At 43.0% G+C, this 22379-nt stretch overlaps 1 protein-coding gene across 4 annotated transcripts in view; it reads left to right on the top strand.

The window, feature by feature from the left end:
- Positions 1 to 2059: 2059 nt before the first annotated feature.
- Rnf216 (ring finger protein 216) overlaps positions 2060 to 22379 on the top strand; it is a 119887-nt gene continuing 99567 nt past the window's right edge. Inside the window, exons 1-3 of one of the 4 annotated variants that reach the window (XM_060368066.1) lie at positions 2060 to 2234; positions 14923 to 15058; positions 20757 to 20887. In XM_060368066.1, the coding sequence (XP_060224049.1) occupies positions 14992 to 15058; positions 20757 to 20887 (198 nt within the window). In that variant the 5' untranslated portion in view covers positions 2060 to 2234; positions 14923 to 14991. Of the gene's footprint in view, positions 2235 to 2378; positions 2879 to 14922; positions 15059 to 20756; positions 20888 to 22379 lie in introns of those variants that run through there. The other 3 variants (XM_021652961.2, XM_021652963.2, XM_021652962.2) reach the window with 3 other exon arrangements.

Below are 22379 nucleotides of genomic sequence, written 5' to 3'. Positions count from 1 at the left end.
AGCCTGGAAATCCCAGCACTTGGGAGATTCTCACAGGCCCTGTTACCCTCCCCCTTGCACCGCCATTGGCAGCCCTCCTGGTGTGGCCTGACAAGGCCCCTTAAAAATACACGTACTGAAACGTACTCGTCAGTTCTGTGTTATTGGTATGTGGAAAGGCTTTTGAGGTTAGAAGGTCAAGACAGTGGCACTCTCACAGTGGCACCAATGCCTTGATAAACAGGGAGAGACAGCCAGGCTAGCACACATACTCTTTTGGCTAATGCAATGCCTTCTACTATTTCATGATTCAGTAAGGAGTCTCTCTCCTGATCCACTGTACATCCCAGCCTTTGGACTTACCAGCAAGATCACAAGTTCAAGGACAGGCTAAGCTATGTAGTGAGTTCAAGGCCAGTCTAAATACTCTAGTGAGATCTTGTCTTAAATTTTAAAAAAAGTAAAGAGGAGGACTGGAAATGTAATTCAGTGATTGACAGCTTGCCTAGTGTGTATGTTGATGGGGATTTTCTGTAACCTGTGTTTTTCACCTATGCCGTTGTTGTCAGAAATAGCTACTCTTATCCTTAAATGTATTTACAAAGCCTAAGCCAGTATAGCTATGCATGTTTCCTGACTTGCTCATAACTAATATCCCGTTTATTCTATTCTGTTCTGCCACGTGGCTGGTTACCTTTACTCAGGTTTCATGCATCTGTCTTCCTACACGTCCCAGAGTGAATTCCCGAGCTACTGTCTTTTTCCCAGAATCCTATCTCTCTGCTGGAACTCCTACATCCTTATTTCCTACCTCAGCTAACAGGCCATAAGCTTTTTATTGACAGGAGAATAATTCATATAATACACAAGAACCTATACCTACATGCATGAGGCCCTGGGTTCAATCTCAGAAACACACACACACCATAGAGCACCCATTCACCTCACACACATAACCACCCACATGTTCTCACACATGTGCAGACCCATCTACACACACACACACACACAGACACACAAATAGAACCCAAAACAGAACTAGAGAGATTGCTCAGAAGCTGAGTGCTTACTGCTCTATAAGAGGACCAGAATTCCATTTCTAGCATGCATAACTCATGACCCAGAACTAGCTCCAGGGGATATGATGGCTTCTTGTGACAGCATCTGCCCTTGTACATCACATAGACACACACACACACACACACACACAGAGACTTGAGGTTTTTGTTTGTTTTTCAAGACAGGATTTCTCTGTGTAGTCTTTATTGTTATGGACTCACTTTGTAGACCAGTCTGGCCTCGAACTCACAGTGATTCACCTGCCTCTGCCTCCATGAATGCTGGGATTACAGGTGTGTGCCACCATGTCCAGCTTGACTTAAGGTTTTTAATGAAATATATTTTATTGAAAAGGGTTTCTCTGTGTAGCCTTGCCTGTCTGAAACTCACTCTGTAGATCAGGCTGGCCTCAAACTCAGAAATTCACCTGCCTCTGCCTCCCGAGTGCTAGATTAAAGGTATGAACAATTTAAATATCTTTATTATTATTATTCTTTTATGTGTATGTCTGGGCACCACTTGCATGCCCAGAGACTTCAGAGGCCGGAATTAGTGGTCAGATCTTCTGGAACTGAAATGACAGATCCTTGTGAGCTGCAGTGTGGGCTTCAGGAATTAAATCTGGGCCAGTGCTCTTAAGCACTGAGCCTGTTCGCCAGCCTTGATTTAAAAGAGTTTGAATAGAAGAGTGCTTTATTTGTCGCCAAATACCCTTGGGGGAGAGTTGGGTCACCTGTCTCACCTGGTACACAATACCACCTCATGAGTGGCACAGATAAGTGGTAAATCAGTTGATTCCAAGGTCAACTGCTCTCCAGTCTGGTTAGGAGACAGTGCCCCTGGGGTTCAGCTGTTCTGTTGTCCTCCCGCCGCAAGGGGGAGTCAAGGCTCTGTAGCTGGGGAGCCTATATGAAGACCGGCTAGGCAACCATCTCTATGGTCTCGCTCTCCAGGCCCCTCCTCCCCGACCCTCCTCAAGCCTCTATGGTTCTTCCTGTCACTAGTCGGGAGGGGGCGCTGCGCGCAGGCGCGAGCTGAACGCCGTGGCGAGGCCGGAAGGAACGCAGTGGCAGCCTCGGCGGCGGCGGCTGCCGCAGTAACGGCGGGGAAGCGTATCAAACGGCTGCCTCAGGGGACTGGAGACAGAACTCCCGGCGCCGACTCGCGCTCCCGGAGCTGGACCCGTGGCGTGACGAGTACGTGACGGGGGCGCGCGCGCGGGCTCCCGCGGCCGCGGGTCGAGGGTGGAGAGTGGCCTCCCGCCGGGGCGCCGCCGGGGTGGGGGCGGGGGCCGAGGGGACGCGCTCGCGCGCCCCGGGGTTCCGAGGCGGGGATCGCGCGGGCGGTGTCGGGAAGGGAGCGGCGCCCCGGACCGCTGACCGGCGGGCCCCCTCCCGCCACTTGAGGAAGTTTCTCGGGCCGCCGTGCTGCGCGGGGGGACGAGGCGGCGAGCCTGAGAGACGCTGGCGGGAGGCGCGCCTCGGTGGCCGCGCTCCCCGCCGCGGCCTGGGGGAGCGGAGGCGGCGGCGGACTGTGGACTTCGAACTCCCGCCGGGGCTCGTCTGGGCCCCCGGGGAGCCCGAAGCGGACGCCTGTCATCCCCGCCGGCGCCCCGGAGCAGGGGGACACCCAGTTGGTGCAGTCGTGGGGCGGCGGTGGGAGAGAGAGAGCGCTCCCGAGGCGCGTGGCCCGCGGGGCGAGACTCAGGCTCGAGTGGACGAGGCGGCCCCATGGGGGGCTCATCGGGGATCCCAGACTCCTCGCCTGCCGAGAGGGTGCAATGACTGGGGACCGTCTCCTCTATTGTGTTGAGTGTCTTGGTGGCCATTTCTCCGCTGAGGTTTGTTTTGGTTTCTTTTTCTTTACCTTTTTAGCGGCTCACTGCGTAGCCGAGGCTAGCCTGGAGCCTGAGAAGTAGACAAGGCTGTCCCCTGGAACTCACGGACATTCATGTGCCTCAGCCCTGGTGTAGGCCACCACGTCCCGTTATTGTTATTGTTTTGATTATTATTTTAAGAGAGGTTCTTGCTGGAGCCCTTGCAGCCCTGGAACTCAGACATCTGCTTGCCTCTGCCTCCTGAGTGTGGGGGTTAAATGCAATCGTCCCCTTTCTTCTGTTCAACAGCTGCCCTACCCCTGACACACAAACACACACACACACACCTTGCTGGCTGTTTGTTTGGGTGAGATTAGTGGATCTAGTGGGCTTCCTTACCGAGCAAGGGTGAGGAATTACGTATAGGAACCTGTGTGTCCCTTAAATATCTGCGTTAGGGTAAAGTTTCACCCCCCTCGTAGATAGTGACCTTATGGTATCTTTATTATTTATTTATTTATTTGGTTTTTCGAGACAGGGTTTCTCTGTGTAGCCTTAGCTGTCCTGGACTCACTTTGTAGACCAGGCTGGCCTTGAATTTACAGAGATCTGCCTGCCTCTGCTTCCCTGAGTGCCAGGATCACAGGTGTGTGCGACTGAGCTGTTCCTCTGCTTGGCATTTTAACTTACTGAGAAAGGGCTTGCCCTGCCCTTGCTTTGGAAGAAGGGAGGGATGGTATTTTTATGACCTTAGTTGAGTTAGCTTATTGGAATTAAATAGCCAAGCTCGCCTGTGTATTTATATCCAAATGCCTAGTGGGTGGAGAAGGGCGGTGAACTTCAGGAACTGAGAATCCTGAGCCTGGATTTTGAACACCTGTGAACCTGTTGTTTTATTAGAGAACTTGGATTTTTCTCTAAAAGGGGAAGAAACGCTAATTAAAAGCTCTTGAAGAGAAATTAATAAAGTTGTGGCTCAGGAGATTGAAAGTCTATGAAATCTGGTAAGGGACTGTTTACAAGCTACATTGTGAGGTAATACTTCCTATGTTTACTGTAATCTAGGCCTTGCCATTTTCTAGATCTTTCCAGATACGGATTCTCATATTGATATGTATCTAGTTTTTTGAGACAGGTTTTCTCTGTGTAGCCTTGGCTGTCCTGGACTCACTTCGTAGACCAGGCTGGCTTCAAACTCACAGATAACCACCTGTCTCTGCCTCCCAAGTGCTGGGATCAAAGGTGTGCACTACCATGCCCAGCACAATAATTTTTAAAAACCGTTTATTAAGGGGTCTGGAGAGATGGCTCAACAGTTAAGAACACTGACTGTTCCAGAGGACCTGGGTTTGAGTCCCAGCACCTACATGGCAGCTCAAAACTGTGTAAGTGTCCAGCTCTAGGGGAACCAATACCCTTACACAGACATCCATGCAGGCAAAACAGCAATTTACATAAATACATTTTAAAACATTTATTTAGTATGTATTTGGGCACTTAAGTATACTTAATGGTCAGAGGACAACTTTTGGAAATGAGTTTTCTGATACCACATGGGTTCCAGATGCGCAACTCAGGCTGTTGGGTCACCAGCCTTATCTGTACAAAACTTGATGCTAAGTGGTAGATCTAACTGTTCCTGTGCATGCGCGCACGTGTGTGTTTTGGTTTTCGACACAGTTTCTCTGTGTAGCCTTGGCTGTCCTGGACAGCTTTGTAGACCAGGCTGGCCTCAAACTTAAAGCAGGGCACCTGCCTCTGCCTCCCTGAGTGTTGGGTTTACAGGCGTGTGCCACCATTCTCAGTGGCCAAGAAATAACTTCTTAGTCCTGTCAGTAATGTAGGTTCTCTAATAGCTTGTGTGCACACGTGAGTGTGTGCAGTTCTTGCCTCTAGTTACTCTGCTGTGCCTTGGTAATTCTCAGGGTGCTTTTTGATCAGCTTCTTGGTGCCTGCCAGTTATTCTTGGTTTCTAGCTTTGGAAGCACTGAGTAAGGCTTGGTCTTGTGCATTTGGGACTTAAGGTCCAGAAGAAGAGGTTAACATTAAGTATAGTTTCCTAAACAGTTGAAGTTATCCTCTGGTATTTGAGGAATTGAGAGTTGTTTTGTGAATGAACATGGGGCAGGGACACTCAAAGGATAGTCAGGAAAGGGTTTTCTCTGAGGAAATGGAGATTTGAGGGATTAACAGAGGTAATTTGACCAAAGAGGTGCTTTCACAAAGAGAACTCAACTTGAGAATATGCTCAAGGAACCAACTCCTTCTGCTAGAGAATGGGGAAGAACTATCCGGTGACAGTACTTGGGTCAGCAAAAACCTGATGAAGTGTGTTTTGTATTCTGTGATAAGGACTTAGGTTCTGTCATGGTGACATTTGTAATTCAAAGAAGGCCAGGCGTGGTGGTGCGTGCCTTTAATCCTACTTAGTGAGACCTTGTCTGGAAAACAAACACAACCCTCTCAGAGTATGAAGAGGTCAAAGTGTGGAGCCTAGAAGGCAGTACTTAAGCTGAAAGTGGGAAGTGAAGGGTCATAAGGTCCTCCTAGACAGTTGATTTGTAAGAGCTTGGGGAGTTAGGGCTGTAGCTCAGGAGTGTGGTACTTAGAACTTGCCAGGCCCTAGGTTCAGTTCTTAGCACTGTGCTCCACCACCTAAAAGAAACTGAAAGTTTGTCTGTGTACCTACCTGCCCCCATTTCAGAATCTAGTTTCTAACAGTTGAGAAAAATCTTAACATTTTATGTTAATTCTTTCTAAAAGATAGTTTCTTGTAGTGCCAAGCTAGCCACAAACTCACTCTGTAACTCAGGATGACCTGTACTACTTGCTCATCCTGCCTCTTCTGAGTGCTGGAATCAAAGGTCTGCACTACCACCAGGTTTAGGTGGTACTCATGGTTGAACTCAGGGCTTGGGCTTCCTGGATGCTGGGCAGCATTCTGTGAGCCACACCCCCAGGCTGTATGTTAAAATCTTTAGCTAACTTGGGGCTGGAAAGAAGGCCTCAGCTGTTAAAGAGCAATTGCTGCTCTTGCAGAGAGTTTGCACCATCGCGGGTGCCAGCATGTGGGGGCCCATGTGGGACCTCATGAAAACCTAGAACTCCAGTTTTAAATGCCTCTTTTGGGTCCCTTTAGGCACCAGGTACACAACATATTGCAGACCAACATTTGTATGCATAAAATAAAAAATAAATAATTTTTTTAAATGTTTGGCTAATCAACCTGATTGTGAGTTTAATTTTTGGTTTGAATCCTAGTGTAGAAAAACACTGATAATAGGATTTTTAGATCTTGTTTGAACTGCTTAAACTCATAATTATCTACATTCTTTCATTGGTAAATATATGTTATTGTACCTTAATTTTGTATATTAAAATTAACACCTTCGTTTTCTTATTTGGAGCTCATTGTTTGTTTTTTAAATTATTTATTTAGTTGTATTTTATTTACATTGGTGTTTTGCCTGCATATATGTCATGTCCCAGTTATGAGCCACAGTGTGGGTGCTGGGAATTGAACCCAGGTCCTCTGGAAGAGCAACCAGTGCTCTTAACTGCCAACCCATCTCTCCAGCCCCATCTTGTTTGTTTTTAAGAGCTTCAGCACTCTGCAGCAGCCTGATCGTACCATCCAGGTCAACTTTCTTTTGCCCTGGTAGGCAATATTCACAATCCCACTAAATCCGGTTCTGTACTCAATATCCTATGCCCCTCTTTTTTTGTTGTCATTGTTGTTTTGTTTTTGTTTGGGGTTGGTTTTTTTTTTTTGTTTGTTTGTTTGTTTCTTGTTTTTAGGCTTTTTGAGACAGGATTTCTCTGTGTGGTTTTGGCTGTCCTGGATTTGCTTTGTATACCAGACTGGCTTCGAACTCACAGCAGTCTGCCTGCCTCTGCTTCCCTGAGCGGTGGGACTAAAAGTGTGCATCTCCATGCTCAGATTCCCCTCTGCTCTTACATACAGTTATCTATGGCTTAGTCTTGATGGCTCTTGCTTGCCCTGCTTTACCCATTCCAGTAAAGTTGATTTCCTAATGTGTAGCTATCATTGCTCTGTTTCCCATTGGCCAGAAAATATAATTTGAACTCCAGTTCAGCTTTCTATCAACAGCACAAACTACCCCAAAACATACTAGTTTAACAATAGTTTAATCTGTTGACAGGAGTGTTGTATGTATGTGTTTTGAGTCTGGAGCTGATATGTAGATTAGGCTGAAGTTGCTGTGTGTGATCCTCCTGTCTCAACATCCAGAGTGCTAGCATTAAAAGGAAGCACCGCCACACCTAGCCTATTTACAGTTGTATGAATCTGGAAATTGAAGAGGCTTCACCTGCCTCCTCTTGTCAGCCCAGAGGGCCGTGGTGGGAAGGATTTGCTTCTAGGATAGTCTCTTCACTCACTTGCCTTGTCAGAGCTTAGAGACTGCTGGAAGGCCTGGGTTTTCCGTGTGACTCCAGCTGACCATGCAGGCTTCTCAGTGTGTAGATTTAGGCTCCCAGAGCTGTAGATCAAAGCTTCTGTGCTCATAAAGGCTAAGCTAGACTCTGGCACAGCATTCAAGTGGTTGCCTTGCTAACCTGTTCCTGTCTACCTGTCCTAACTTCTGTGTATATGTGTGCACATGTGTTTATTTACATATGTGTTGTATGCATATGGAGGCCAGAATCAAGTCCTCTTCAGGGGCTGTCCAACTTGTTCTCTGATTGGGCGGGAATTTGTCAAAGAGGCTACACTGTCTAGTTAGTGAGCCCCATACATCTACCTCCCAGCACTGGAATTACAAGTTTGGGCCATACATGGCTTTCTGTGTCGACTGGGGATCGTGCTTACATGGCAAAAACTTGAATAACCTGTACTCCCCTCCCCCAACCTCAAATGGTTTAATTATTGTGTGAGGGGTGTCGGGATGGTGGAGTGGTCTAAGGCACCAGACTCAAGGGAAGACAGTGCAGCTACTCCTAATAGACTAGGATCAGAAGGAAGGAAAGGAAGACCTCCCCTATCAGTGGACGTGGGGAGGGGCACGTGTGGAGAAGGGGGAGGGGAGGAGGGAGGGAGCTACAGGGGGATACAAAGTGAATAAAGTGCAATTAATAAAAATTAAAAAATACTGTGTGAATAACACATGTAATATACTTGATTAATATACATGCTTTCTCTCATTGCTTTTTTTAAAGATTTATTTATTATGTATAATGTTCTGCCTGCATGTACACCTGCAAGCCAGAAGAGGGCACCAGAACTCACTATAGATGGTTATGAGCCACCATGTGGTTGCTGGGAATTGAACTCAGGACCTTTGGAAGAGCAGCCAGTGCTCTTTAACTTCTGAGCCATCTCTGCCCCCCACCAGTTTTGTTTTGTTTTTTTAATGTGGATGTTTTGCTAGCATATGTCCATGCATTGTGTGTGCAATGCCTACAGAAGCCAAAAGAGGGCAAAGGATCCCCTATAACTATGGTTTTAGGTGGTTCTTGGTCACCATATGAGTGCTGGAAATTGAACCTTTCTTAGTTCCCTAAAGCACTGAGCTGTCCCTCCAGCCCTCCTTGCTCCAAGTTCATTTTTGGTTTTTTGTTTGTTTGTTTTTATTATATATACAGTGTTCTGCCTGTACACCAGAAGAGGGCGCCAGATCTCATTATAGATGGTTGTGAGCCATCATGTGCTACTGGCAATTGAACTCAGGACCTTTGGAAGAGCAGCCAGTGTTCTTAACCTTGAGCCACTCTCCAGCCCCTGTTTGTTTGTTTGTCTTTTGAAACAAGGTTTTTCTGTGTAGTTCTGGCTGGCCTCAAACTTGCTATTTAGACCAAGCTGGCCTCAAACTCACAGATACCCACTTGCCTCTGTTCCCAAGCGCTGGGATTAAGGGTGCGCCACCACTGCACACTCTTGTGTTCTTTAAAACAACGTCTGTGTGGGATTTTCTTTATATATATTACTCGTGCATCATAAAACCTTTATGTATCGAACCCAAACTCAATATTTTCTGGGTTCTTTTAATGTTTTTTTTTAAACTAATATTGTGGGCCAGCAAGATGGCTCCACTGGTGAAGGTACCTGCTGGCAAGATTCATGACCTGAGTTCAGTCTCTGAGAATCATAGAGTGGAAGGAGAACTAATTGCTACCAGTTATCTGATTGAAAGCAGTGTATGGGTACGTGTGTAAATAAGTGTGCTGGACTTTTTTAATTGTTAGTATATCAATTTAGCATAGAAAAGTCAGAAAATATGTAAGCATAAAAGCAATGACATTAACCTTTATTGTCTTGACAGAAACGTACTCAGTATGGATATGCAATGAATGATTAAACTAAGCAATTCATGCTAGAATGAAAAGCAGTAATTGTTGCATTAAGAAACGGGGGAAAAAGCCTGACAGTTTCTCCCTGCTTTTACTCACTTCTCACTGGAAAATAAGAGATTAGGTCATTAAATTTGAAAGTTTTCGTTTGGACAGATGTTGGCACTAAAGTAATCCCAGCCTTCGGGTTGGGATGGCACTGAGAAGGAAGGATTGCAATATCAAGGTCAGCCTGGGTTCTTATTGAGTCCTTTCCATAACTAATTAAACGGAAGGCCTATTTACTCTGGGATCAGTGCTGCAAAATTACAGGCATATTTGTGGACAGTATTCTGGAAAACAGGAATGTTCCATTTAGTGGTCTGGGATCTGGCCGTATGATTCTAGGAGCATGTGAACAGAAAAGTGGAAAAGTAGCATGAATAGAGGAAATGAGAAGAAAATGACGTGCCAGAGACACCCCAAGAGCAAATACTCTGGTGTTGAGGAGATGAAACTGCACTTTTTGAAATTAGAATCTGGATTATAACTGGTTCCTTCCTCCTACAACTGTTAGTCTCTTTTAATCATTTTCAGGAGTATATAGGTCTTATCACTCAAGACTGTATTTTTAGATATTTCTTGTTTAATCTTACCCATTTAAAAATGTGTATCTTAAAAAAAAAATCTTGAGTTTCTCCTCCCATATCCCTTTCCTTATCTGCTGTTGAACTTGAACCCCTAGACTTGTAATTTTCCATTCTTGGTAAATATTTATTAGCCTTAAAAAATTATCATTTCCCCATGTAGAGCCTTTTTATACTTTATTTCCCTACATGTCTTGTTCTTGTTAAATACTGAGTAATGAAAAGTTTCTCTGCCTTCTGTTCTAGAATGTGGCTTGGCCAGACTTGGATTCTGTTGGTTTGGTGAGGGAACACTCTTTCCTTAGAAACAGACTTAGGGACTGAATCTTGTCACTACAGTTTTTTCTCTCGTTAGCCAGTAGTACTGTCTGGAGTTAGCAGTTCACTGAAGGCTGAAAAATGATCATCTCCTTTATTGAGATTGTATTTGTTTTAGTTAGAATGCTTTTATAACGTAGCCACTTTTCTATTTGTTCACCCAGTGGTATGGTTTATGTAGGAAAAGTAAGGGAATGTCAAATTATTTGCCCCTATTTATCAATTTATTGATTTATTTTGTATGTTTATTTCTTTGTGGGTTTGTTTGTTTTCTGAGACAGGGTCTTACTGTGTAGCTGCCCTGGAACTCACTGTGTAGACAGGCTGGCCTCAAACTCAGAGATCTACCTGCCTCTGCCTTCTGAGTTCTAGGATTAAAGGTGACCACTGTTTTTGTTTGTTTGTGTTTGTTTTTAAAAACAAAGTCTAAGGAGTCCAGACTGGCCTCAGGTTCACTGTGTGGTTGAGGACAACCTTGAATCTCCTGCCTTGGCTTCCCAAATGCTGGCTTTCATTTGCTAGATAATATATGTATTGCTGTTAAAGCATGAGGGCTTAAGTTTGATTCCCTACACTCCTGCAAAAAACCATAGCAGCAATCACTGTAATTGTAGAGCTGGGGGTATTGGAGTCAGGCTGTTCCCTGGGACTTGTGGCTAACCAGCCTAGCTGAATAGGTGAGTCCCAGTTCTCAGTGAGAGAACCTGTCACAAAATCCAAAGATGCACAGTGTGTGAGGAATGACACCTAAGGTTCACCTCTGACCTCCACATACATGTGAGCACACACCAAACACGAAATTACAAACTCAATTTATACACACTGAAGAATTCTGTGCCAAGTCAATACTCATCTTTATTGAAGGTAAAAGTTCTATTTTAAGTCAATGAGAACTTCTCCAGACTTATCTAGTTCTGAAAGGACCCAGTCTTGACAAAAGCCTTTGATAGCTGTTTTGATTTCTGAATGACAAGGTGCTCCAGGTTCATTCTGCATATTTCCCGCTCACAACCTTGCAGTTAGTAATTGTCCAAAATTACCTTTGGTAAGAAAATTTCAAAGATTAGAGAAAACCTCGTTTTGTGGTTTTTCTTCATTGCCCTCAAAAGATTGTTTTATTTATTTAGTCTTAACAGTGGTTTTATATAAGAAGATTTAAAACTTGGTCTGTACATGCTGGGTTATGGCCAGAAGGAAAAACTCTGTAAGATTAGTAAAATGCCAATCTCTGCATTGATTGTGAGCATTGTTGACTAGTTACTACAGGCAAAGTGGTTAGAAAATACCTCACACAACACCCTCACTTTAGTTAGACATTGTGTTGTTACCTTCTCAAGTAAGATCAAAGATGATAATTAAGCTATATGTCGAATACCACTCCCTCAGCACACCACCTTTATAATTGTCTAAGATTCTGACTGCAGCTTTAGAAAAGTTGGCGTGGCCATTGGCTACTCAAAATTTAGACTTTCTTTATTCCTTTACTTTGCTATAGATTGATTCTTAACTCTTCATGTGTTGCACTGACTGGCATTTGGGGCAGAATTTGACTTTGTTACGGTCTTGGAGGCTAGAAGTCTCAAAATAGGATTGCCAGTCTGTTAGCTCTCATGAGGTCTTTCCTCTGGGGTCACAGACAGCTGTTGTCTTTCCCTAGTCATGGTAGAGTGAAGAAAACTTAAGCTGTCTGGTTCCACTGCTAAACCATAATTGGTATTCACCCCATGGCCTGCTGTATCTAATTACCTCCAGAAGGCTCTGCCTGCAGCTCCTATCACAGCGACTGATTGCAGTCAATATAGGAATGTGGGAGCAGGCAAACAATTATTCTAGATTCCTGTTTCTTTTAATGAAGGGTTTTTTTTTGTTTGTTTGTTTGGTTTGGTTTGGTTTGGTTTGGTTTTTGAGACAGGTTTCTCGGAGTAGTGTTGGCTGTCCTGGACTCACTTTGTAGACCCACCTGTCTCTGCCTCCCTGAGTGCTGGGATTAAAGATGTGCACTACCACCCTGGCTTTTTTTTTTTTTTTTTTTTTTTTTTTAAAGTAGCTCTTTGAGTATCTCTGGGTGGCAAACTTTTTGTATATCTAAAAGTAATTTAATTTAGTTCTTACTCAACTATTTTAACTGATTGATTCTAGTTTCAGATTTTTTTTATAGCCCTTCAAAATTAGTTTTCCATTATCAGAAAAAAGTATTCCCTATAAAGAGCTCATGTTTTATCTCTGTAGTTTTTATTGTTTTGGGAGGGAGTGGATGGGGAGGTTGAGACAGGGTTTCTCTGTAGCTTTGGCTGGCCACTTGAACTCAGGTAGGGAGGGTCTGGCCATGCTGGCTTGCCGTAACTCAACAGAGATCTACCTGCCTCTGCCTCCTGAGTACTGGGATTAAAGGTGAGTGCCACCACCACCCTGCAGTTTCTATGGTTTTAATCTGTGTCGTTATGACACATTTAGGCATTTTTAAATGTTTACTCATGCTAAATAGTTGTACTTTCAGTCAAGAAATAAATAGTAAAATAGTCCTAGCCAGTTATGGTGGCACATGACTTTAGTCCTAGCACTCAGGAGGCAGAGACAGGCAGATTTCTGTGAGTTTGAGGAAAGCCTCATCTACATAGTGAAATTCAAACCTTTATCTAGGGGTTCACAGTGAGACCCTGTTCAAAAAAACATAAACTGGAATCTAGGTTTGGCATCTTAACCAGAGATGGGACTGGGAATTGTGAATGGCCCTGCTGAGCAGAGGTAGAATTGGTCCAGAGACACTGCAGCTCTCCTGATACTGCTGTGTTGTTGCTGTCAGCTCCTAGTGAAGGGCATCCGGAGGCACTGCAAGCACTGTCAGCGTCCAGGTTCACTTGGATAAAGAAAAACCTGAGAGAATTCAGAAAATTATTAAAAGAGCCATTGAAGATGCCTACTGAATCATGAACACATTAAAATAAAACAAAACCTGAGAATTCAGAGCCCACAGCCAGAGAGTGCAGACATTTAAAGTTCAGAAGACTGTCTTCTGGAACTGTCCTTTGGCCTCGTTAGCCACGAGCAAGATAAATATGTGAGAAGCTGGAATTAATTAACTCAGGTGGCTCTTGGTGATACAGGCATGTTATCAGCATCTTTTATATTGGTGCATCCTTCCATCCAGGAATGATGGGAAATTTGAGGAGAATATAGTATTTTGTCTGTCTCTCCTTCCTTCCCTCCCAATCACTCTTGCTATTCTTTTACTTTACTGTGAAGGCAGGTCGTTTATTCTGGACATCCTTATGCCATTTCTCTGAGCCAGCTGTTTCTCCTCGGTGAGGACTGAGTAAAGCTGAACAAAGGCATTGCACGTAGGAATCTTGGAAGGAAACCACTGTGTGCCCCCATCCCAGCTCTGGCTTTGCCCTTCCACACTCATCTGTGAGCTCGCCCTGCCCCAGCGCAGAGCCCCACCAGCCTTCGCTGTGGCACGCCCTGCAGTCTGACAGGCTGCTGCGCCTCCTGACCTGCTCACGCATGCCACAGGAAGAAGTCCTAGTCCCTAAGGTTGTAAAATGCACACAAGTGCCTGACAGGGAATACTCCCTGGGTTTACTCAGCCAGCAGGGTGAGCTTCTGCCTGTGTGTGTCCTTGCAGTTACCTTAGTTAAAGTGACATCCATCTCCGCAGAATTGACCAACAAATAACAAAGTAAATTTATCAGTTTGTGACAATTCAGGGAAAAAAATCCTATTATCTTTTAAAATAATTTTTACATGCAGTTCTCATGCTGAGGTGACACCAAACTCTTTCTGTTGCTCCTTCCTAAGTGTAATTTTGCTACTGTTACGAATCATAATGCAAATAACTGTTTTCCAGTAGTTCTAGGCAATCCCTGTCAAAGGGTAGTTTGGCCTCTACTCCTACCCCCGAAGGAGGTTGAGAACCACTGCTTTCCATCATTCTGTTCTCCTTCTGAATTCTCTGGCACTTCAGTGGTAGAATGTTTGTCTTTATGACTGACTTCTCCTTAACATTTTTTTAATGAAAAATTCCATTTATACCTTCAGAAAATAAAAGAATAAAATTTAAAAAGCAGTGTAAGATAATACAGCAAAATCTTTCCTTTTTTTGTTAGTTTTTATTTTTTTAATTTTTTTCATGTGAATATAATCTATGTACAATGACATGATCAGGCATTCGATCCATCTCAACAGATGCATGTAATAAACTACCTCTTCAAGCTCTGTTGCACCCCCCCCAAAAAAAAAAGTTGCTTCATGCTCTTTGTCCTTTCACAGAGCAGCTTTTGATTTTCTATCACTGTAAACTAGTTTCTCTAGCTGCTCAGACCTGTAATTCCAGTGTTTTGGGAATGAGGTTTAAGGACTGTTATGAGTTCAACGTCTACCTGGGCTACCAAGAGAGGCCTTATCTCAAAAAGAAAAAACAAAAACCTATGAGTTCAAGACTAGCCAGGGCTACACGTGAGAACTTGACTCAAAAAAAAAAAAAAAATTTAAAGCCAAAAAGACATATATATGTCATTTATGAGTTTTCACATTTGTAAATCTTTATTCCGATGAAATGTTAGGCTTGTGAGGGTAAAGCAATTGCTTGCCTAGCATATGCTTCAGTTCATCAGCCAGTTTTATTTTGGTTTTTTTGAGACAGGGTTTCTCTCTGTATAGCTTTAGGTGTCCTGGAACTCACTCTGTAGACCAGGCTGGCCTCAAATTCACAGAGATCAGCCTACCTCTGCCTCCTGAGTGCTGGGATTAAAGGTGTGCACTAACAGCACCCGGCTTCTACTGCTGATGTTAACGCTGTCTTCTTTTCTTTTTCAGACCCTGTAGAACAGATAAGCGCCATGTTTGGGTACTAACAGTCACATATGTGTATGTCTGAAATTGAAAATGGCAGAGGGAAACAACAAAGAGGAGGTGATTCACTTGAACAGCTTTCATTGCCACCGGGGACAGGGTAAGTTCAGTTGCTTGTCCTTCATTGTGATGGCAGTATCTTCTCCGAAATGAACCTGTTTTGTACCATTGATGAGCCAGGGCACTGTTAGACCTAAGAACATTAGGCATAAAATGTCAAACTAGAATTATGTCAACTAATGACACTAGTGGCATAACTGAAATTTAAGGACTCAGCCATCACAAGTAGGTTTATACTGTAGTGATTTGCCTTTAAAGGTTTTTGAGGGAATGGAGATCATATGGGACTTGGGCCAGAAAAATCCAAAATACAGGCAGTGTAAAATTTTGACAAATTCATTGATTCAAAAAGAGCAGAGGAGTGCTTGCATTTCCTTAACATTTCCTAAATGCATGTGGAGTTTTCTGTCAATCTGAATGTACATTTATTAATATTTGGTCTAAAAAATTCATATTGATGAATAAAGAGAATCCTTAAGATATTCTGTTGTAGAAAATGTTATTAATACTTACTATTAGTGCATATAATTATTACCACAGTTATTTTTCAGCCCACTGTTACAGAGGTAAAAGACTAGACATCTGTTAGATTTTTGTTTGTTTGTTTGTTTGTTTGTTTGTTTTTCGAGACAGGGTTTCTCTGTGTAGCCTTGGCTGTCCTAAACTCTGTAGACCAGGCTGGTCCTGAACTCACATCAGTCCATGTGCCTCTGCCTCCCTGAGTGCTGAGATTAAATGCATGTGCCACCACTGGGGCTGGGCAAATCTTAACCCCCAAAGCTACCTTGTTATTTCCCAGCCACAGATCCCATCCAGAATTTCCATAAATATTTACACGCTTCATTTTGGCTGCTGCTCTCCATCATGCCCATCCTCATAGCAAGCGCCACTCACCCGCATGCTTCTTTTTCACAGGGACCAATGGCGACCTGCTCCTTCTCCTTCCTCTCCCTACACCTCTCCTGAGATCCTTCTGCCCTCCTTAGCTAGCCCTCGAACCTTAGCTTCAGCTATGTCCCTTGTCCTGTCCAGGTGGTTAGTCAGAGATAATTTGGAGGCAAAGTTACGTAGCATCACGTGGTATACATTAGGGTTTGCTGGTAGAACAGCAAAGATGACATTAGGGGGGGTGTCCCAGTTAACAATTATGTACAAAGCACCATACCATGCTGCAACAATAGTCACTTCTTGAGTACAAATTTCATGAAGAGACTAAGCAAGTTTTTTCTCTCGATATTTTATGGTTGTGAAGATGATTTTTTTCCTAGTATGAAATAAGTCATATATTTGCCTTTAGCACATTTAAAGTGTAAAAAAATTTTATTAACGGAGTAAATTTAGGGGAAACAGAATCATTCAAACTGCACATACACATTATAGGTACAAAAGAAATACTGAGTTTAAGATTTTGTTAATACTGTACTACGATTGTAGTTGTCATTTGTGATTCAGAAAGTTTGAAATCTTAGCTGAAATTTGTACACATGCGTATTTCTGACTTTTGCATGTGCATATTTAATTAATATTGGAATTTTAAAATTGGACCTTAAATATAGTTGGTGTCCTTCAAAAACAACTGCTAGGCTGGGTGTGGTGGCATATGCTTTTAATCCTAGCGTTCAGGAGGCAGATGCAGATGAATGTGTGTCAGTTTGAGGCCAGCCTGGTCTATGTAGCCTTGGCTGGCCTGGACTTCCTTTGTAGACCAGGCTGGCCTTGAATTTAAGCAATCCGCCTACCTCTGCCTCCCTAAGTGCTGGGATTACAAGTGTGTGCCATTGGGCCTGGCTACCTGTTAGAATTTTAATATGCCTTACATATTGGAACTGGGCAGATTTCTTCCTTCCTTCCTTCCTTCCTTCCTTCCTTCCATCTTCCTTCCTCTCTCTCTCTCTCTCTCTCTCTCTCTCTCTCTCTCTCTTTTTGAGACAGGGTTTCTCTATGTAGCTCTGGGTGTCCTGGACTCACTATGTAGAACAGGCTGGCCTTGAACTCACAGTGATCTGCCTCCTGAGTGCTGAGATTACAGGCATGCGCCACCAACCCAGCTTATTTATTTTTAATTTTATTCATTTAATCACTTTACAGCCTGATCCCAGCCCCCTCCCTTCTCTCCTCCCAGTCTTGCTCTCACACCATTTCTTCCCTCTCCTCAGTGAAGGGAGCCCCCTAAGGGGTATCAACTCACCCTGGCACCTCAAGTCACAGCAGGACTGGCATCCTCTCCCACTGAGGGCAGACAAGGCAGCTAGGGGAAAGGGATCCAAAGACAGGCAGCAGAGTCAGAGACAGCTTCTACTCCATTGTTAAGGGACCCATGTGACAGCAAGCTGCACATCTGCTACATACGTGTAGGGAGTTTAGGTCCAGTCGATGCATCTCTGGTTGGTGGTTCAGACTCTGTGAGTCCAGCAATTCATGTTTTTTTCTTAAGAGTTCTGAAAAAGGAACTTACAGCCTTAGAATGTGAGCAGAGCATTTCTGCTACCTTCTGAAGACTCTTCTGTGCTTCTTTGCAGCTCCTTACTCCATCTGGAGTGCAGGAGGCCACTCATCTACTTTGTGTCATTATTCAGTTTCCTGTAAAGGGAACCAGAGTACACTTTTTTTTTTTTGGCTATAATTCTTTTGCCCAGCATATTGGAATTAAGACATAAATCAATTACAAGGTATTGTTGTTTTGTTTTTTTTTTTTTTTTTTTTTTGTCTTTTAGGACAAAGGCCATTTATTAGTCTTCTAAGCATGACACAAATCACTTAGGAAAACAAGGGTGACATATAACTCAATCATTAATGGCTTATTCATTTAAAAATGATTCATTTTTATTAAACCGCATCACACATTATATAAGTGCAAAGGAGAGAAACAGGTACAAAGATAAAGAGGTCATCTTCAGAGGACAGGAATAGTTTTTATTGGATGGAATATGCACCAACTTATAGAGTAAGAGAAATGTGGAAAGAAGTATTACATATGTTAGAAGAGTTTGCAAAGTGGCCTTTTATATTGCGTTTATATTATTTGCATTATTTATATCACTAGTAGTTTAGATTCATTATTATCCCTCACAACTACATTCTAGTTAGGTATTGTTGTTTTTAAGATTTATTTATGTATTGGGTGTTTTGCATGCATGTACAACAGAAGAAAGCATTGAATGCCATTATAGATAGTTGTGAGCCTATGAGTGCTAGGACTTGAACTCAGCACCTCTGGTTGAGTTGCCAATGTTCTTAATCACTAAGCCTTCTTTCCAGCCCCACAAGTTCTTATTAGAAGATTGTTAGCTGGGCTTGGTGGCACATGCCTATAATCCCAGCACTCAGGGAGGCGGAGGCAGGTGGATCTCTGTGAGTTCGAGGACAGCCAGGGCTACACAGAGAAACCTTGTCTTGAAAAGAAAAAAAATATTTCAGGCTAACCCATCATAGTGGAAATCCATGTTTTTAAAGAAAACGAGGCCTCAAAGTGCATGTGTTATATATCAAGTAGAGCTGAGTCCAAGTCAGGGATCAACAAATATTCAGGTCCAAATAGTTAGTACTGCCTTGCAGACCATGTGTTTCTGTTGCATCAGCTTAGCAGTACAGTTTGTCTCCTAAGATTGAACATATGTTTACCGTGACTCAGCATTTCCATTCCTAGAGTGTTCCCAACTGAAATGAGCACACCAAAGCATGTATATGACATCCAAAATAGCTCATATTAGCACCAACTCACATGCCCATCAAGGGAGGAACGAATTACTTATATATTCACAGAGCAGATTCACATGAAACAAATAGAACTGTCATCATAGCAACATGGGTGTATCCAATCATGTGATTTGCAGGGAGCCAGACACAGAAGAGTTCCTACCTACAGCCCCAAAGCTAATCTGTAGAGCTCGAAGCCTTTGAGAAGAGAGAGCAGTGATGGGAACAGGCAAAGAAGGCTGCCAGTGGGCGACAAATATTCCCTGAGTCTGTCAAGATGGTGACAGTTCATGGAGCTAACCCCTTTTTTTTTCTTTGTAGTGTTTGCTTGCTTAGACTGTACAGTAAGTTCCTGTAGCTACAGTGTACAGTCTAAAAGGAAAAAGTGAGGGCTAGGGATATAGCTCCGTGATGGTGCACTTTCCTATTGTGCACAAAGTCCTGGAAAGATGGCTCAGAGAGCAAAATTGCCTGTTGAGCAAATCCGAGTTTGGTTTCCCCGCCCCTTCCTGAATTCACAGAAAGCCAAGGGTGATAGTGTATCTCTCATCATCCTCTTCCCAATCCCACCCTCCCTCCCTCATCTCCTCCTGCCCCTCTCTATCTGACCCTAGCTTATCAGATCCCTTCAGGACTGGCTGCATTGTCCTTTCCCTGGCAGTCCTGGTGGTTCTACAGCAGGATGGGAGAATGTCCAGAGCCTTGCAAGCCAGCTAGTCTGGTATACCCAGGCAAAGAAAGAGATCTTGGACAAGGTGGAAAGCAAGAACTAACAACTTTTCGTGCTGTTCTGTGTCATAATTTCTGAGCCCTGTTGTCACTCACACACAAACTCATGTGTTAATATGTACCACAAAGATTTATTTAAAAAAAAAAAAAAAAAAAGGCCAGGCACAGTTTATCTGTATTCCTAGTCCTGGGATTCAGAGACAGGAGGGATCCCAAGATCTCCCTGCCATTCAGTGTGGCTGAGTCTAGAGTTCCAGGTTTAGTGAATGACTGTCAGAAAAAAAGGTGGAGAGTAATAATTGAGGATGGCCAATATGGAAAGCAGTCTCCAGGGATGGGTCCGCCGCACACGCCCAGGAACAACTGTTGTCAGCCCTCTTCACCTGCAGAACTGGGTGTTTGGATTTAACCAGCTGTGGTTCCACTTAAAGAGAGGAGGCAAGTTAAATTGTCCCGTCACAGATGCCAGATGATTGCTTGGTAGATGCTAAGTAAGTGTTTGATTAAAATAGAAATGCTTGGTTAAAGTTTACATGTAAAGTAAGCTGATTTTTAAATCTTAATTGAATATATTACTATTTTTGAGTGATAATTCTTTCAGATGTTTAAATTAATGAAAGTCTTTCATTTCTATGAGGAATAAACATGGGAGTCTAAAGAAACGGGCAGTTCTATGATAGTGTAAAAAAACAATTTCGTATATGAAAAAAAGAAATTTGCAGTTTCCTGAGGACATAATTCATTCAGGAGAGTTGGTTTTATATTTGTTTTTATGAGACAAAATCTCGGTCCTTCAGGCTGGCTTCTATAACTTTCTATGCCTAGAGAATGGCCTTGAACTGATCTTCCTAAGTGCTATGGTCTCAGGCACGCACCAATGCACCCAACTAAAAAGATTGTTATGAACACATTAAAAGCCTGTATTCCTAGTACTCAGAAGGGTGAGGTGGAGGATTACCAGGAATTTGAGACTAGTCTGGTCTGCATAGTACCAAGCCAGCCCGCTAGCCAGCCATGAGTATCGCATAAGACCCTGTCATAAAACAAAACCAAAAAAAGCGAAAACCCTTCCGATTTCTCCTACTGAACATAAGAAAAAGTTGATACATTTTGAACGTTCTGTCTGGCATTTCTCAGTGTCATTGGCAAAAATCAACATGGAAACAGTTCTTGTTACTTGAACCTGTACACTTGAGTTGCTAAGTTAACTGTTAGTAGCCTTGAATGTGGCTGTGGCTTGGTCAGTGGTGAATGTAGGGACAGAATGTGCTTGTGCTGACCCTGCAGTGATCATATTTTCTACCTCCCTGTAGAATGGATAGGTGTCAGAGATGGACCCATCACCATATCTGACTCCTCTGATGAGGAAGGAATTCCAATGCTGGTTACCCCAGCTACTGAGCAACATGAAGACGACCTGGATGATGATGTCATCCTGACAGAAGTGAGTGTTTTCAAGCTGCCTCTAATGAGAACAGCCCGTTCGCATCTGTCTCTTCTGCCCTTAGCTGTAGAGCTGTATGTGGTGTGTTTCTATGTCCTACCTATCTCTGTTAGTACTTTATTGCTCTTACTTGGCAATTATTATATATATATTATATTATAAATTATCATATAGTATTATATATGATGTGCCTATTATATAGAACTTAATTCCTTTATAGTTCTCAAGTGTCTCTAGCACCACATATGCTATTTTTGACATTTTTATGAACTTGATGCTGGCTTTATTTATGGTTTGGAATATATAAATAGAAAACAGTTTAAAGCCTGTCCTTTTTACTTTTATTATAGTTTTTCTAGTTTCTTTTTCTATTTTGAGTATTTGTGTCTCCATTTTTCTTTCTTTCTTTCTTTCTTTCTTTCTTTCTTTCTTTCTTTTTTCGTTCGTTCGTTCTTTCTTTTCTTTCTGGGTCTGGTCTCATCATATGGTCCGGCTGATCTGGAAATTACATAGACTCTCCTACCTCTCTCCTGAGTTGAATGCTGGGATTAAGAATGTACTACCACACTGGGCATTTCTCCTGTTTTCTTGATTTGATAAGTTTAACTATTGTTTTCCCTTCCTTCTTTTTAATAATTTTTCTTAAAATTTATTTTTATGGGGCCTGGAAAAATGGCTCAGAGGTTAAGAGCACTATCTGCTCTTCCAAAGGTCCTGAGTTCAATTCCCAGCAACCACATGGTGGCTCACAACCATCTATAATGGGATCTGGTGCCCTCTTCTAGTGTGTAGGCATACGGAAGAGTACTGTATAAATAATAAATAATAAATCTTTAAAAAAATTTATTTTTATGTGTCTTTCTGTGAGAATGAATGCCACATGTGAATGAATTGCCCTTGGCCAAAAGAGGGCATCAGAGTCATTGGAGTTGGAGGGACAGGCATTTGTAAACTGCCAGAGGTTGGTTGCCTCTGAGAACCAAACGGGTCTTTTGGAAGAGCAGCAAGTACTCTTTAACAGTGGAGCCATCTTTGTAACTCATTCTCTTGGTTTTATTCATTTTCTTTACCGAAGAAACAGCTCTGAAATTTACCTAGTGGGGCTTGCTTTTGTTTTTCTCAGGCATGGATTTTTTTATTGGTATTTAGTAGTTCTCTTCTGCTTTATCATGTATGGCATAGTTTTATTATGTGGTTCCTTTACTACTTTAGTCATTTGTTTCTTTGTTTTGTTTTATTTTGTTGAGACAGTTTTTCTGAGTATCCTTGGCTGTCCTAGAACCCACTTTGTAGACCAGGTTGGCCTCCAACTCTGTCTGCCTCTGCCCCCCCATCCCGCCCCACCCCAGTGCTGGGACTAAAAGCATGAGCCACCATTCCTAACTGCATGTTTATCCTCTTAATTACATCACATTACAACTTCATGGCTGCAAACATACTATGCATGCTTGTAGATTATGCAAATGGTTTTAGTATAAATTGAGATATCCTG

This window comes from Meriones unguiculatus, chromosome 15 (assembly GCF_030254825.1).
Source record: "Meriones unguiculatus strain TT.TT164.6M chromosome 15, Bangor_MerUng_6.1, whole genome shotgun sequence".
Taxonomy (NCBI): Eukaryota; Metazoa; Chordata; class Mammalia; order Rodentia; family Muridae; genus Meriones; species Meriones unguiculatus.
Note: the sequence above shows the minus strand (reverse complement) of the source record. Positions and strands in the feature narration are given on the sequence as shown.